Source organism: Trematomus bernacchii, unplaced genomic scaffold, assembly GCF_902827165.1.
Source record: "Trematomus bernacchii unplaced genomic scaffold, fTreBer1.1, whole genome shotgun sequence".
Classification (NCBI taxonomy): Eukaryota; Metazoa; Chordata; class Actinopteri; order Perciformes; family Nototheniidae; genus Trematomus; species Trematomus bernacchii.
Genome location: NW_022987313.1, coordinates 9,746,636 through 9,763,825, shown reverse-complemented (window position 1 = coordinate 9,763,825; position 17,190 = coordinate 9,746,636). Strand labels below are relative to the sequence as shown.

At 42.8% G+C, this 17,190-nt stretch overlaps 1 protein-coding gene across 2 annotated transcripts; it reads left to right on the top strand.

Annotated features, from left to right (window-relative positions):
* The first annotated feature begins 380 nt into the window (after positions 1–380).
* On the top strand, positions 381–9,046 carry LOC117476612 (thrombospondin-1-like). Of its 2 annotated transcripts, none has more exons than XM_034123287.1 (22): positions 381–542; positions 640–723; positions 1,032–1,591; positions 1,718–1,796; positions 1,983–2,072; positions 2,168–2,277; positions 2,579–2,704; positions 3,127–3,220; positions 3,326–3,496; positions 3,591–3,767; positions 3,862–4,035; positions 4,127–4,407; positions 4,493–4,711; positions 4,817–4,924; positions 5,328–5,487; positions 5,584–5,702; positions 5,897–6,131; positions 6,263–6,490; positions 6,576–6,847; positions 6,948–7,045; positions 7,150–7,289; positions 7,393–9,046. In XM_034123287.1, exons 2-22 carry the CDS (start codon positions 660–662, stop codon positions 7,398–7,400), a joined length of 3,513 nt encoding a protein of 1,170 aa, XP_033979178.1. In that variant the 5' UTR covers positions 381–542; positions 640–659; the 3' UTR covers positions 7,401–9,046. The 2 variants fall into 2 exon arrangements, with proteins under 2 accessions (XP_033979178.1, XP_033979169.1); XM_034123278.1 differs by having other exon boundaries at positions 3,323–3,496.
* Positions 9,047–17,190: the final 8,144 nt, after the last annotated feature.

The following is a 17,190-nucleotide window of genomic DNA, read 5'->3' as shown; positions in this document are numbered from 1 at the left end:
TAATTGGCCAACTCACTTTGGATCATATTAAAAAGGAATCTATTGGCCTATATATTATTTCTTATTTTGTATAAAATGACAGCTTTATAAAATTAAGACTGCTAGACGAATCAGTAGACTTTCATTATTTGACCGGAAACGACCAAGACTTGGCTGTGGAGCGTGTATGAGATTTTTGTCCGGTGATGGAAACAGGGCTCAGGAATGCATTTTTCCCCTGAGTGTGTGCGTCGCGGATGTTACTCTGACTGGCTGTGAGGTAAGAAAATAAGTCCGTCCCTATTTTTTCTCCTGCAGTTATCCCATTGGTCCAGGCGGATTCCAGGAATGTCTTCAACATGTTTAAATAGCAGCAGTATCTGAGGATAAGTCAGTAGAATAAATCCAAGCAACGGAATAAATCCCGGACAGGAGCTCACAGAGAGACCTCTACAAAAAACGAAAAGCTTATAAGAGACTTGAAGGAAGAAAAACGGGATACATAATCGGACAATCAAGGACTTTTGTATTGACTATTTTCAGAGAGAATTTTCCTTTTTAAGGTTTGTAGACTATTTTCATTATTATCATTATTTATTGATGATGATGCAGCCTAGATGTGTCCCTTAACGGCGTGTTTGGTATTCTTGGTTTCAATAGGGATCACTTGAGATATCGACATGATGCTGTGTGGCATCTTCTTGCTGTTGATGCTTTGGAGCTGTGAAAGCGCCAGATTGGCAGGTGAGGATGGAAAACGTGAATTTAATAGTTTTTTTTCACCTGTAAAAACGTTAAGTAATCCCATATTTACACTAGTCATTACTGCAGGGACTTTAACTGAAATTATGATACTTACCTTAATATCTTATATTAACATATACATAAATCAAAAATATAATAAGAAATCTGTATTTTTGTAAGGTTTTGTTGGATTATAGTAAATATTTCTTCCCTTGTGACTTTGGGGTTTCTCTGTTTTTTTTTCAAACGTTTTCATGCACACTGATGAAAAATGTAACAATGCTTTTTTTTCTTTTCTTTGACTGCAGAGAGCCCAGATGATAACAGTGTGTATGACTTATTTGATCTGGCCCGGGTAAGCAAGAGACACAATGGAGTGAGTATAGTGAAAGGTGCAGATCCCTACAGCCCTGCATACAAAGTCCTCAACCCAGACCTGATCCCCCAAGTCCCCGACAGCTCCCTCAGGGACCTCCTCGACTCCATCCAGGCTGAGAGGGGCTTCCTCCTCCTGGTCAACCTGAAGCAGTTCAAGAAAACCAGGGGAAGCCTTTTGACCATCGAGAAGAACGATGGATCTGGACCTGTATTTGAGATCATCTCCAACGGGAAGGCCAACACTCTGGATGTGGTCTACTCCACCGTGACCCAGCAGCAGGTTGTGTCCATCGAGGATGCAGATTTGGCCACCGGACAATGGAAGAACATCACCCTGTTTGTTCAGGATGACCGGGTGCAGCTTTTTGTCGGCTGTGTGGAGATCAATATATCAGAGATGGATTTGCCAATCTCTCAAGTGCTGACCCCGGAGGTGGCAGACATTGCCAAGCTCAGGATTGGAAAAGGAGCTGTAAGGGACAGATTTATGGTAAGTTGCACAATGTTTTAGCTCAATGATGAAAATGATATATTGGGCTTACAGAATAAGTAATGTAAGAAATTATAGGGTTATTAAAATTATATTTCTCTTAACTGGAATGTATTGTCCCCTCAGGGAGTGCTTCAAAATGTGCGCTTTGTCTTTGGAACCACTATTGATGCCATACTGAGAAATAAGGGATGCCAGAATGGAGGTAAGTCTTGAAAATAGATCAGATATATTGAAATATATATATATATATATATATATATATATATATAATAGTGATTGCTATTCAAGTGCATAATAAGGAAATGTATATAATGATACAAATTGGCCAACTAATTGTGCTTCAGTCAACAGAAATGAATGTGTCTAACCTCACTTTCCCCCCCTACAGCTACTTTAACTGATGTCATGACCCTGGAAAACCCAGTCAACGGCTCCAGCCCTGCCATTAGGACTGATTACACCGGGCACAAAGCCAAAGGTGAGACCTCTCCTCCCCTTACTGTGTCCCCTCTCTTTTCCTCAGTTGTAATCTTTAAGAAGTGAAGTCATTTATTGGACTCTTCTTTCCTTCAGATGTGCAGTCTGTCTGCGGCTTCTCTTGTGACGACATCACCGGCATGTTTAAGGAGCTCAAGGGACTCGGTTTGGTTGTGAAACAGCTGACCTTCGATCTGCGCAAAGTGGTAAGGGCCATCAGGTTGTCATTTAGTCCTTCTTTACCCCTATCTCCATCTTCCCCTCCACTTCCATTTAACACGTTCCCAGTGTGTAGCCACTTGTCGCTGTAATGGCAGTCCCTGGCCAAGTTCTTAATGAGACCCATGTGAATACACAAATATGTTTGGCCGTCGTTTGCATTTGCACTGCTCCACTAGTTTCAAGCAATGTCATAATCACGGTGTCGCTCGGTGATTCATTTGTATTGGAACTTTGGCGAGGGAAGTTTTCCATCCTGAGCAACTCTCTCTCTCTCTTTTCCTTTAGTCTGACGAAAGCAATCTCATCAGAAACCAAATGAAAATCCGCAGTGGCATTTGCATCCACAACGGCATCGTGCACAATGACAAAGAAGAATGGACTGTGGATGGCTGCACCGAGTGCACCTGCCAGGTAAGTGTCATCACACCTGCTGGAATGCAACACTTAAACAAGTCAAAAATCAGTCGAGGAATGACGTTGTTGTGTTCCTTTATCCCAGGGGTAATGAAGTGATTATGGTGTTTATGTTAGCACCTCCCTTTAGAGCCAAATCGCTACTGTCTAAATGTCATCAACACTTAACTCCACTAGCAACAAAGCAGCAAGAGGCTAGTGAAGGTTGTGTAATTAGTTGAGTGTTAGTGTGAGAGTGTTGGTGAGGATTATGTTTTATATCACCACAACAGAAGTGTCATGTCAGTGATAAAGATCACTCCATTGGGAAACATAGCAATTAGGTTTGGATTAGCCCCAGCAAAGCCTGTTTTTTGTAGCCAGTCAACCAGTGAGCTCACTCATTATTCTTGTACTAATTCAACTCTTCCTCTATCCAGAACTCTGCTACTGTGTGTCGCAAAATCTCCTGCCCTCTGCTCCCATGCGCCAATGCCACCGTGCCCGACGGAGAGTGCTGCCCTCGCTGTGACCGTAAGCCTATTTTTAAATCAGCTCGTAACCTTTACCCAAATGTTGTTTAATTCATTCGCAAAAATCTTATCCCAAGGTAACTTTATGTCTTCCCTTACAAAGCAGGCGACGAAGCAGAGGATGATTGGTCCCCCTGGTCTGACTGGACACATTGTTCTGTGACTTGTGGTCGGGGCATCCAGCAGCGCGGACGTTCCTGTGACCGCATCAACAACAACTGTGAGGGCACCTCTGTCCAGACCCGTGACTGCTACCCCCAGGAATGTGACAAACGCTGTAAGTCACTCTGCATTCTTCCCACAGCCATTGTGATATAAAATATTCTCTGTTTGAGATCATGATGAATTAATTGTGTATGCGTTGCTCACAGTCAAACAGGATGGTGGTTGGAGCTTCTGGTCACCCTGGTCTTCGTGCTCTGTGACCTGCGGGGAGGGGGTCATCACCCGGATACGCCTCTGCAACTCCCCCACACCCCAGATGGGTGGCATGGACTGCCAGGGAGATGGACGTCAAACAGAAATCTGCCAAAAGTCCCCCTGTCCTAGTGAGTTAAATTTCAGTATCAAAGTATATACGGAACTGTAATGTGTCCTAATTCAAGGGAGGATACTGAATGTTGTTTTTATGAATCTTTTAAGTTGATGGAGGTTGGGGACCGTGGTCAATTTGGGACACCTGCAGTGTTACCTGTGGTGGAGGGTTTCAGACCCGCAAACGTCTCTGCAATGATCCCATTGCCCAATATGGAGGAAAGGAGTGTGTTGGTGATGCTACTGGTTCCCAACTGTGCAACAAAAAGGCCTGCCCAATTGGTAAGGATTTAGGATGTTACTAATGTTAAATAAATATGTCATTATTCATAACAGATTGCCCTTTTAACATTCAATGTCTTTTCCTCTGCAGATGGTTGCCTCTCCAGCCCATGCTTTCCTGGCGCAAAGTGCACCAGCTTCCCCGACGGCTCTTTCAAGTGCGGCAAATGTCCTCTTGGCTATACTGGGAATGGCGTCGCTTGCAAAGACATTGATGAGTGTAAAGCAGTCTCTGATGCTTGCCACACACATAACGGAGTCCATCGCTGTGAAAACACTCAGCCTGGTTATAACTGTCTGCCCTGCCCCGCCCGCTTCTCCGGTCCCCAGCCTTTTGGAAGAGGAGTGGAACAGGCAACTGCTAAGAAACAGGTTGGTACAATAACTTGCTCTCTGTGCGTGTAGCTAATAGGCTAGCTGTTTGCCATTTTTTTAAATTCCCTGTTATTTTCTTTAGGTTTGCAAACCCCGTAACCCTTGCCAAGATGGTAGCCACGACTGCCATAAAAATGCAAACTGCATTTACTTGGGCGTCTTCTCCGAGACCATGTTCCGCTGCGAGTGCAGGCCAGGTTACGCCGGAAATGGCAGAATTTGCGGAGAGGACAGTGATCTTGATGGATGGCCCAATACTGACCTGCGTTGTGTGGAGAACGCCACCTACCACTGCAAGAAGGTAGCCAGACCCCACAAGGGCAGAAATACAAAATGCTATTTTTACCCATCTTCACTCTATTATTGTGATGATTCCATCCTTAACCACTCCTTTGTTCCTTTGTAGGATAACTGCCCCAACCTCCCCAACTCTGGACAGGAAGATCATGACAAAGATGGTCTGGGTGATGAATGTGACAATGATGATGACAATGATAGGATCCCCGATGATAGGGTGAGTCATGACATCAGTTTATTTTAACCCCAAAGTGCGCTTTCCTCAGAGACCAAACATAGCAATCAGCAGCAGCCATCTTTCCTTTGGGTAGTAGGAATGTTAAGTCTCTATGTTTTTGTGCTTTCACCAGAGAGTGGAAAACATGTAGCAAAGTACAAAGCCAGAATTGAAGATGAGGTGGCCTGTTGCCCATAATTCTTAGTGTGGATTTGGAAAGTTGGGCAAGAAAAATGCTGTGGTAAAAAATTACCAGCTTGCTTGCAGTGGAATATCACATTCCAGCACAAGTTGGAGGAAAAACAAGCCATGGAAAGCAGTTTTGTTCCTATAAATATAATTTATATGAGAAGGACCCATTCAAGTAATTTAATTGCAATTTGATATTTCTCTAAACATTTAGGATAACTGCCCAAAAGTGTACAACCCCGGACAGTATGACGCAGACAGAGATGACATTGGCGACAGCTGTGACAACTGTGTGCACGAGGCGAACACTGACCAAACCGACACTGACAACAATGGAGAGGGTGATGCCTGTGCTATTGACATTGATGGCGATGGTAAGTGCTTTTCTACAAATTATATGCAAGTTTCTTTTCATGGCTTAACTTTGTGTAAAAAGTTGTTACTAAGATCTGTATAATTTGATTAAACAGGCATTCTGAACGAGGACGACAACTGCCCATATGTTTACAACGAGGACCAGAGAGATACCGACAGGGACCGGGTGGGAGACCATTGTGACAACTGCCCTCTGGAGCACAACCCTGATCAGGTAATTTTTCCTTTACAAGCCATCATTGGTAACATATATTGATCTGCTTTAACAAGGGGCTACATTTAAATCAGTAGCACCTCTCATATTGAATCTGGCACAAAAAAACAGTTACAGGATTTATTTGAAGTGAGGACAAGGGTCTGTATTGTGAGTGGGAAATCTCATCATAAAGGAATGCCGTTCTCCCACAGATCGACTCTGACTCAGATCTCATTGGAGACAAGTGCGACAACAACCAGGACATTGACGAGGACGGTCACCAGAACAACTTGGACAACTGCCCCTATATAGCCAATGCCAACCAGGCAGACCACGACAAGGACGGCAAGGGTGACGCATGCGACCATGACGATGACAACGACGGCATCCCTGATGACAAAGACAACTGTAGGCTGGCATTTAACCCTGATCAGCTGGACTCTGATGGTGAGTTAGTCTCCCAATGTTGTCTCACATGTGGTATTTTGAAACATTGGTGCTATTTATCTGACAAATAGCTAATTGTTTGTAGCTCCTCGTCCATCTTTGTGATTACCATGTCCATGTTTTCCTCTCAGGTGATGGCCGGGGTGATATTTGCAAAGACGATTTTGACCAAGACAATGTTCTGGACATCCATGACGTGTGCCCTGAGAACTTTGCCATTAGTGAAACAGACTTCCGCAGATTCCAAATGGTTCCTCTGGACCCCAAGGGCACCTCACAGATTGACCCTAACTGGGTGGTCCGGCATCAGGGCAAGGAGTTGGTGCAGACTGTCAACTGCGACCCTGGCATTGCTGTTGGTATGTTATACACAGACAGACATCTCACTGCATGGACACAAAGAAATACCGAACAATTGCTAACCCGTCTTTGATCTTGATTCAGGTTTTGATGAGTTCAGCGCGGTGGACTTCAGTGGAACATTCTTCATCAACACAGAAAGAGATGATGACTATGCTGGGTTCGTGTTTGGCTACCAGTCCAGCTCACGCTTCTACACAGTGATGTGGAAACAGGTCACACAGACCTACTGGTCCCACACCCCCACAAGAGCTCAAGGCTACTCTGGCCTGACAATCCAAGTGGTCAACTCTACCACCGGGCCTGGTGAGCATCTGAGGAACGCCCTGTGGCACACCGGAGACACCGCAGGACAGGTGAGAGAACATTGATTGACTTAGGTTGGAAACATCGTTTGACGCTTATCTAATGTTTGAAGCTTTTCTCATTTTAACCATTACAATTCATCCATTTCAGGTGCGTACTCTGTGGCACGACCCAAAGAACATCGGCTGGAAAGACTTCACCGCCTACAGATGGCATCTGACCCACAGACCCAAGACTGGACTGATAAGGTGAGTTCAATGCCTCAGGAGAATGCCCTTTCATTCAATTACAAATCTGTATCATATATATTAGAATTCGCAATGGGCTCATGTGATTACATTTTCTCCAACAGAGTGGTCATGTACGAAGGCAAGAGAATCATGGCTGATTCTGGAAACATCTACGACAAAACATATGCTGGTGGGCGACTAGGCTTGTACGTCTTCTCTCAGGAGATGGTTTACTTCTCAGATCTCAAATACGAGTGCAGAGGTAAGCACATAAACCTGGTTTGACAATTTAAAAAAGAGTGTTCACATCACCTTAGACTTAGACACCTAATTGTAACATGTTTTCTTTGTTTAATTTCTTTCAGACACATAATTGGACTTCAGACTACTCAGAATGAAGATATAGTACAAAACCTGGATTGATATCTCGTCAACTTTTTTTATTTTGGAAACTGCACATTGGAGGAATGATCAACAAGTGAGCTAATGTGAGGTAAACTGACCTCAGGACTATAAGCCAAATGAAAGTACAATGATGATTCTGCACCAAACTTAAAATTGTGAGCGCAGCTCTGCTCAGAAGAAATTGGCCCTCTCACTTTGTTGCTATGGTCAGCATTGAAGGGGGGGCCTAGATGTTATTGCTTTGCACACCTGAACGGTTGGAGGTTTTCCTCTGTGGATGAGGGACCAAAGGGAAGCGTGTTCCATGTTTTATTTTTTTTTAAGTATTATTATTATTGAGCATTAATATACATCTGCTGTGGACTCAAAGATGCTTTTTCAGTATGAAAAGAGAGCAGTAGGAGGACTTTCTTAGGCGGGGTTTTATATACCCCTTGAAGGAACTGTTGAGGGACCATGGACAGTATGGACTGACTGTTACTATCAAAGAGAGTGAATGATGTTGTGCATTTGTGCATGTGTGCCACCCAAGAAGCATAGTTATGAAGACAACCACGTCAATTGTTTATTTCGATTTATATCAACGACCCACCCTCTCGCAGACCTGTGTATATCAGGTGTCATGGTTTAGGTCTGGCCCGAAATATTAATCTTCTCAGGAAAGACCACAAGAAGAAACGATGAGAGCACACAATTCAGGACAGCACAGGGCCCCAAAGCAGGGGCACTGACCACTGCTTTGGAATAGCAATAATTAGCTAATATTATGGTAATACCTCAAATTTGTATTGAATGTGTCAAGGGACGTAAACAGAGAGGGCCAGTCTATTTCCTGCCATGAGTAAACCATAGTAAGTTTGTATGATTACACATTTTAAAGGCTTTAATTCTCATTCATCTCTGCATCCTTACATTTTGCCTTTTTTAAATAAAATATCTGCCTCTGGAAAGATTAGGCGGTTCATTTGGCCGATAAAAGTAAAAAATGTAATGATGCTGCACAGTGTGCATGACTGGTGTGCCTGAGCTTGTGTGTACATTTCTGACAAGGTCAAATCAAAGGAAACCCTTTATGTACAAATATTACCTCATTAATTCCTTTTGTATTTAGGTCAGCGATAGACAAGAATCATTTGTCTTAGCAACAGAGTATAAATTGGTTGGCTTCTTTTTTCTTTTCTTTTTTAAGCAAGACTTTAGTATCATTCATATGCTGTATATAAGATATTTTTGTAGAAGCCCAAGCAGGATCGTAAAGGATTAAAGAAATGTTTTCTTGACTATGTTTTGCTATGTGTATTTCCTGTGCATTTGTTTTGATAAATTATTTTGTTTGTTTTATGTGGAGGTTATTTCATTTGTGTAGATATATGCTATTTAAATAATTTATCTAGAAGCGGAGCCTCATATGGAAGCGTTTCTGTCTGTATAAACATATTTGCACACTGACATGAGGATGTCTTTGTTATTTTCGTTTTTTGTATGTTTTTTTTTTATTATTAGTGAAGCTTTTCTATAAACTTTGTACTATAGTTTCTACCCAAAGTGCTGTTTATACTCCTACCTGTATTTTGTAATGTCAAGTGAACAATAAACACTTCAGGATAAAAAGAAGATCTTGCACAGTTTCTTTCTTTTTTGGCAAACATTCAGTTGAATTGTCTCAAAACTCAAGAACGTCTTTCTCAGTGATTTTTTTAATTCAGACTTTGATAAAGGTCTTCTCCCCAGAAAAGTAAGAGAAGTGAAGCCATGCTGTGTCGAGCAACTGGAATCCATTATTGAGTCTGCTGAAGCCTTGGAGAAAGGGAGTATCCTTGGGAGTCAACAGCAGGAAAATCCAACATGAAGTATAGCCCACTTACACAGCTCATCCATAGAGATCTGATTACACATGACACAAGCTCGCCTTACACCTTCAAACGACAACACTCCATGTGAGATTCAGACATATGGAATTTTGCACTCTTAAGTGATAAATTCACTGTCTTTGGGGATGAAAACTTATGGCTGTTCTTTACTCTTGCCAGCAACAATGTGCATTTAAAGTGTCCTAATAAAACGTATCAAAGCAGATGAGGTATCCGTGGACTGGGTTTACAGTACCACTCGCTGACTGTTATGCAAGGGTATATCATCAGCAAGCAGAACTCTGACTGCTAATTTAGATGTTTAACAGGGCCTGGAAAGAGCTGTAATCTAAGGCACCAGTGAGGGTCGTGCCAGAAAACCCAGACAGTCTCAGAATGCCGTGGTTCTCTTTACATTAGAAGTGACCTCATTCTTACCACACTGAGCTCACTGTGTTTCCATTACCCCAAATGAGCAGCATATTGTCCCTATTGAAGATATCTTGTGTCAATTACATAAATGGTTTTAGTAAAAGGACAAACTGATACATATGCTACATGTGTATCTATTAAATGGTTATAAGAAAAGCATGGTACTATGAGTATAATCAAGTGGTGTCAGTCTGGAAAGTGCTTGCGTGTGCTCTTGGACCTGTGCTGAGGTGTCTGTTGAGATCTTGGTAAAGATATACAGGTCTCACTGATACCAGGGCCCTTGTAGGGATTTGACCTTGGAGGCTCACCTGGCCAACATATTTTTAGTCCAGTGGAATGTGAGATAATTCCTGTCGTTTAGAAGGGGTCAGAATGTGTGAGCTAGGTGAAGAGAGAGGCGAACAGGCCTTTAGGTGTCTAGTCCTGGGACAGAGAAAGGCAAGGCTGAGGTCAGCCAGGTGCAGACACTGTGCAAGCTTGGACAACCGTGTCAAAAGCTCAATAAATCTTCCAAACAAACCAAAAAGCATCACTCTTGAAGTTGGTCATCTCAGGTGGAATCCTGTTTTTTTAAATGAAAATGAAGCTGGTAAGGCCACACAGGGTTAAGAGGATCCTACTAATCTGGCCCACTCTGAAGCAGATCACCTATAGAGGCAGGAATGAAAGGAATGCTAAAGTGGATCCTACCGTCACTCCTGTGGAGCACACATCATTTCTCTGTCCTCATTAACAACCACACATTACCAACAGAGATATCTTGTATTTTATAGGAGAGGTCTTAAAGTTAATACAATATAGTGTGTGTACTTGTTTATTGGTGGAGTAGAACATCCTGTGGCCACTGTACCCGGTTATTAGATTTAATGACAGCAATTTACTGTTCTAATCTTTGGTACTTTGGTTAATACAAAGGGTGGCCCTGCTGCTTCTGTTTCCTCATGCAGGGCCATAAACACAGATAAAAACAATGGGAGACAATCCAGCTGCATATTGAAAACATGGAGCCCAATTAAGATTTGAAAAATAACAGCTCATTCATTATGCCAAAAGTTAAAACTTATTTTTTTCCAGTTGTGACACATCATGGACAATGTATTAAATGTAACCTCCTGGGTAATTTAGTTTTTATTAAACTAGGCAATTTTCTTGGTTCTATGTGGGTATTTATGAAATACGTAATGGTGTTTAAATGTCTGTAACTATTTACACATGGAAGAAGTCTCTTTTAAAAGTACATTGTTTACACTTACACCGAGGGTGCAGAGAACATGGTGAGGTGTTAAAGCTTTCCTTCTGTGAACTGGAGAAGGATCAATCTGTTATTTGTTTTATCACTGTATACCAGAATATTTTGGACAGATTTCTACCATTATCTATGCCTACCCATGTTTTATGTTTCAATGACATAAGATATAAAAAAGCCTGCTTAATTTGACATCTAATATTGTTGTTTGTTACAGTCTAACTCAGGGGTCGGCAACCCCTGGCACGCGTGTCACCATTGGCACGCGGCACCGTAACCAGTGGCACACCAGGAATAAGTGGAATAAGTGTGCAAAATATTTAAATTTTATTTTCGGATCCTGAACGAGACCGCCGCCAGAGCGCGTCTCCCCGTTACCTGCAGAAGGAAGCCATGCACGCAACGCAGCCCCGCTTTCTTTAACTCCAGGCGACTTTCTGCCGCTTTCCTCCGTGGTGCAGGGCTGATCGTTTCACCACAGAGGAAAGCACTTCACAAATTGCAGTACCCATAAGGAGCTGTACAAATACCGCAGTTTTTGCGTGGCTGTGTCTTTAGTTGAAAGCCCAGTGGCGATCTGCTCATCTCTCATCGAAATAACATGCTACAAAAGGGGCGGACTGGCCATCTGTGTGTTCTGGAGAATCACAGAACGGACGATCGTCCTTATTATGATGCCGTTTAAACCAATTATTTAAATTTGTTTGTTAAATTCGGCATCATGTAAGTTGCGCTGACAGGTCCACACACTGCTTCCCCGCAGCGAGGCTCCCCCCGCCCTCCTGTTGACAGTTCACGATCGTCGGCACACTGATAAAATAATTTTTTTCAGTCATATCAAAAAGGTTGCCGACCCCTGGCTAACTCTTAGAAGTCAGACATACTGCTTAGTTGCTGATTGGCTGGGGGCGGGAGTAACAGGTGTGTGTGAGAGCATCATTAGTGCTATGCTGCCTGGCCATCTCTCGGTGTGACGACGTTATTACTATAAATGCGATTAAAAGAGTGATAATAAAGTGGCTAAACATAGTGAGTTACAGTCGCTGTTAATTTAAGATAAATGTCGTGTTTTGGTATAAGGTTTTGGCTAAGCTAACAGCAGCTGCTACCTAGCACCTGTAACCGGACTTTATTAGCTCTGATGCTAATCTTGAGCTAGCACTATTTTGTATTTCATCCGACCCACAACTGCAAAGCTCAGCCGCACACCCAGCGACAATGGACGACATACTTTCTTCATCAATAGTCAATTAATGAATATAAGGAGCCGCCATTCCTGGAATAGAGACTGGGTGTTTCTCAATGTCGAGGAAGGCTGCTCCAGCCACTATTTCAAGCATACTACGTCATCGAGTGCCGCCGAAGGACTGTTCCAATGTCCAGCATACTTGGAATTCTACCGAGGCCGGCGTACTTCGTAGCGGGAAATTTCGAGGCTGCACATGTGTAGACTCCGCGGTCTTAAAATCCCTACAATGCTTTGCGCACGGACCAATTTCCAAATCTTTGGCAGAAATCGTGCTCCATTTAAGGCGGGGCCTCGCATATGACGCACACCTGCACACCTGTTAGCCTGTTCCACAATTCTTCGTCTTCCGAGGCTAGGAAGGATTCTTGCCTCGCTTCTCAAGCAAGTGACTCGGAAGACATGTGCTACCAAGCAAGCGTCCTCGACATTGAGAAACACCCTGTGGCTGCGTCTCACTTCGGTTATTTTTCATTTCCTCGCTCCTCGTTCTCTGTATCACCGGAAGTTGATTTGTCTGCGCCATCTTGAGTAGCGTCCCAGTGGCCTTATTTGTGCCAGAGGATCGAGGATCGAGGAGCGATAACGGAGGAGCGATAATCCAGGAACCACCAGACCATCCTCCGGTGAAATCCTCAGATACTCGCCCCGCCCCCTTACTGTGTATCGCTCACTGATTGGACGATGCAGCGCATGCACTGATCTGTTGCTTCTTGACATGAGAGCAGTTTCCCAGTGGAGTGAAGAAAACACATGAAACTCACGGGACTCACAACTCAGTTTATACCGTGTTTTGTTTCAATGAATGCATCATTTAGTTACAAATATGTGATATATCTGAACAACAAAGTGGTCAAAAATCATTTTATTCATTTATTGGAAACATTTTCATGATCGCTTTTTTCGTTTTACATTTTCATTTATTGTCATTTCCATTCAGTCAGTCATTAAGTGCTATTAAAATGTTAATTTGCTACATATCCACACAAACAAACAACGTGTGCAGTCCAATGAATGTTAATCTAACTGGGTTTTGATAGATAACATATCTCTTTTTCTTCTCTCAATTATTTTATTTCTATTGTGCACTCTAATCAATATTAATCGAACTATAGAATGAGTTCTTATTTTATTGTATTTATTTGGGTCTACACAGTGGCGGCGCCAGAGCATTTTTGTTGGGTAATCTATGGTAGGGCAATGGAGAGAACAGATGGTGGAGGTAAACGGTACTCTGTCCCCCCCCCTCCCAGTGAGCTGTGGTGTTCCACAAGGAAGCATATTAGGTCCGTTACTGTTCCTAATTTATGCAAATGACATGTCATCAGCATGTGACTGCAACTTGTTCCTGTTCGCGGACGACTCAGCCCTGCTGGTCTCTGACAGGAGCAGATTGCAGGTTGAAAAATCCCTCAGCTCCGAGCTCGGCAGAATCTGCACCTGGCTCGCCGATAATAAATTATCATTACACCTGGGTAAAACAGAGTCCATTCTCTTCGGTTCGAAACATAATCTCAGCAAATCCGACGACTTCTCAGTTGCAGTGGGTGACATTATTGTCACAAGTAAGAAGGAAATTACATACCTAGGATCTATTCTTGAGGCAAACCTCTCCTGTGACAAAATGGCATCCAATGTAATAAAAAAAGTCAATCAAAGAACTAGATTCCTATACCGGATCTCCTCTCTGGTAAACAAAAACACCCTGAAAACTCTGGCAGGAGCACTCATTCAAGGGTACTATGACTATGCTTGCACGTCATGGTACCATAGCACCTCCAAGGCGCTAAAAATAAAACTTCAAACATCGCAAAATAAACTGGTCAGACTACTGCTTGACCTTTCATCTAGAACCCACCTCACCTCTGCCCACTTTGACAACCTAGGATGGCTTAGAGTAGACGACAGAGTACAGCTACTTGCAATGGGCCTGGTCTACAAGATCCACTACACCTCTATGGTACCCATGTACATGTCAAAATTCTTCCCAAAGGTCAAGGAATACCATGATCATAACACCAGAGGGAGCTCCACAAATCATGTAAAACCCAGATTTGGCACAAAAAAAGGGGAATACACATATCGCAATTATGCCACATCAAGGTGGAACGCTCTTCCCACAACTGTAAAGGAAAGTAAAACTATACTTACCTTCAAAACCTCTCTTAAAGAGCACCTTCGGGGGAAAGCATTGCAAAACTGGCCCCGGTAATGGTACAAATCTCAACCTGTCGTACAATGGACAGCTTCCCCCCCCCATCTATGTATATACTCGCATTTTAGACTCTGTTACTAACTGTATATCTGTAGACTTGGTATGTCTTAAATGTCCGGTTAGGATGTATTAGAACGAAATCTAAAATGAAAATTGTAAATAAGCCATCTGTATGTAAAAAACCACCTGTATGTAAATTGTAAATAAGCCATCTGTATGTCAAATATGTCTTATATGTCTTAAATGATATGATGAATTGGAAATGGGGGACCCTGATGTAAACAAGACGAAAGTCTTTCTCTGGTCTGCATCCCCTTAACAATTGTATGTTTTGAGCTGTACTGTACTGTACCCAATATACAAGCTGTTAATAAACTTTTCAATCAATCAATCAATCAGGGCTAACCCATACAGTGGTGGTGCTCAAATCAGTATTTGCAATGTAATTACATACACGCTATATCGCCCCCCTTGACAGTGAAACGCCACGCGTGAGGTTTAGATTATTTCCCTGTCTCATTAAAAATGGAACTGTATGAAATAAAACGGCACATTTGTCTTGTAGTAAATAAAAAGGGATCACTGTGAACGTGACGTATGATAGTACACGTTGAAGATCCAATGGGGATAATGAATGGCGGTTTCGATTGATCTCAATCAATAAGGCATGACGCAGATCCAACGTTGCGTTGCTCTGATTGGCTGTAGGTCTATTCAAATTGCATTCGGAGGCATTTCGATCTGACCGCGGCCGCGCTGATATTATAACGCCAGAGAATTTCCACACCTTTAGTGTATAAAACTCCCCCACTACTTAGACTATTCCTTGCACCCCTCTTATAGCATAGGCCCGAATGGTCTCAACCATATTGCATCAGTAACGTGCACTTGTTGTTACAGCAGGATCAGTTTGTGTGCTGTGGACACGACCCGTGTATTTTCGCAATCCGTGTTCTCAACATTTAGCATTTCGCTTATTATTTAATTGAATTTGCATCACTTTTCATGGTGGGGCTAAGGTGTGGCTAAGCCATTTCTTGGTATGGCTGTAGCCTACCCCAGCCATACCCTGGCGCCGCCACTGGGTCTACAACAGATGATACAAATGTTTGTGTCGGTAAATGTGTGGCGGGGGTGTTTGTGAAAATAACGGGGAGAGAGCTGGCTGCTGTCAGACGATCAGCTGTGCGGAGTCATGACAAACGGACGTCGCTTCACGTGACGCTCCGGAGGAAAGGACGTCCCATTGCTCTTAAAACTCATTTCCCTGCTTCTCGTGGTTTCCTTGCGTCTCTCCATGCTTCCCTGGTGGGAGGGACTAAACGCAGGGAAACGACGCAAGTGAGGGACGCAAGGATTTCATTTAACCGAAGTGAGTTGCAGCCTGTGATAAGCAAGACTCCTAGGGGTGAGTAACACTGTTTTATGGATTGTCATGTTCAGCGGCCTTCATGATATCTGTGGCCTCACGCCCATTGGTGTGAGCCCAACAGTATTTATGTGTATGTTTGTTTGATAGGGTTAATTGAAGGTGCATGGTTAAATGTTTCTTTAGTGCACTTTTATGGAAAAAGAGTAACCCCCCCTTAGGTAAAGCGTCTTTAAGTTGTAGAAAAGCGCTATATAAATATAATGTATTATTATTATTATTAAGTGGTATACCACTGCAAAATTATCAGTTTGTTAGTTTTTCTCCCACTTAAAAGATAAATTAAACATATTTTTATTTAGAGAACTTGTTTGCTGAAAATGCAGTTTTCAGACCTCTAATAATGCAGAGAAAACATGTTCATATTAAATCTAAAACGCAACAATACTAGAGTTTAATCTAGAAATATATTTGTAATAAATATTTGCTGGAGTAAACTTGTTTTACAGCTTCCATGTGTCTTGACATGCTCTCTGTCAGTCTGTCACATTGCTGCTGGGTGACTTTATGCCTCAGAAATTGGCTGGCAAAAATAAATGAAGTTGCTCACCTTTGTTTGGTGGCTTGTGATCAATCCATCTTTATATTGGTTAATTCCAGATGACTCCTGTTATATTTATCGAGTTTTTTCCACATCCTTCGCTGCTTTGCATTCACATAGTCAGATATATTTACTGAAAACAATTAATTTTAAGTTCCATGTTCTGCTTTTACTAGGGATGCTCCGATCGATCGGCCGCCGATCGCTATCGGCCGATATTCACTCTCTGCCGATCGATCGGTGCTCTCTATAAAGGCCGATCAGGAGAGCCGATCACATACGTACGTAAAATACATGACACTTTTCTCAGTGCGCGGCAAAACAAGCTCGCCAAAATGGCTTCACCGGTCTGGCAGTATTTTAAGGTAGGTAAATAGCGGTATGCAACGTGTGTGAAGCAGAAATCCTGCAGCTCCGCCCGCTGTGACGGACCGGTGAGCGGAGCGAAACACACACTAATGGCGCTTTTCCACTGCAGCACGTAGCACGGTTTAAGCGGGCCGTGCCAAACCCAGCCCATTTTTTTTTGCTTTTCCACTAGGGCTAGTTCCGGCTCAGGGCTACTTTTTCACCTTTTTTCTGGCCCTCCAAAATCGAGGTTCTTACAACAACCGGGCTGAATATGCTAAACTAGTGACTTAAACACTCTCGACTGCTGAATGGTCAGAGAGAATCGCTGGCAAGGGGGCTACAACTACAACAAAATGAACATATTTTACCGTGATTTAATTGTAATACACGTTTCAAAATGATGCCGAAGTAACAAAATACTGATACCGGTCTGCAGACAAGACGG

Coding starts and splice junctions, on each gene's coding strand:
- LOC117476612 (XM_034123278.1), top strand. CDS start 660: ATGATGCTGTGTGGCATCTTCTTGCTGTTGATGCTTTGGAGCTGTGAA. Junction 4,712..4,816: donor CCACCTACCACTGCAAGAAG/GTAGCCAGACCC, acceptor GTTCCTTTGTAG/GATAACTGCCCCAACCTCCC. Junction 6,848..6,947: donor CCGGAGACACCGCAGGACAG/GTGAGAGAACAT, acceptor CATCCATTTCAG/GTGCGTACTCTGTGGCACGA.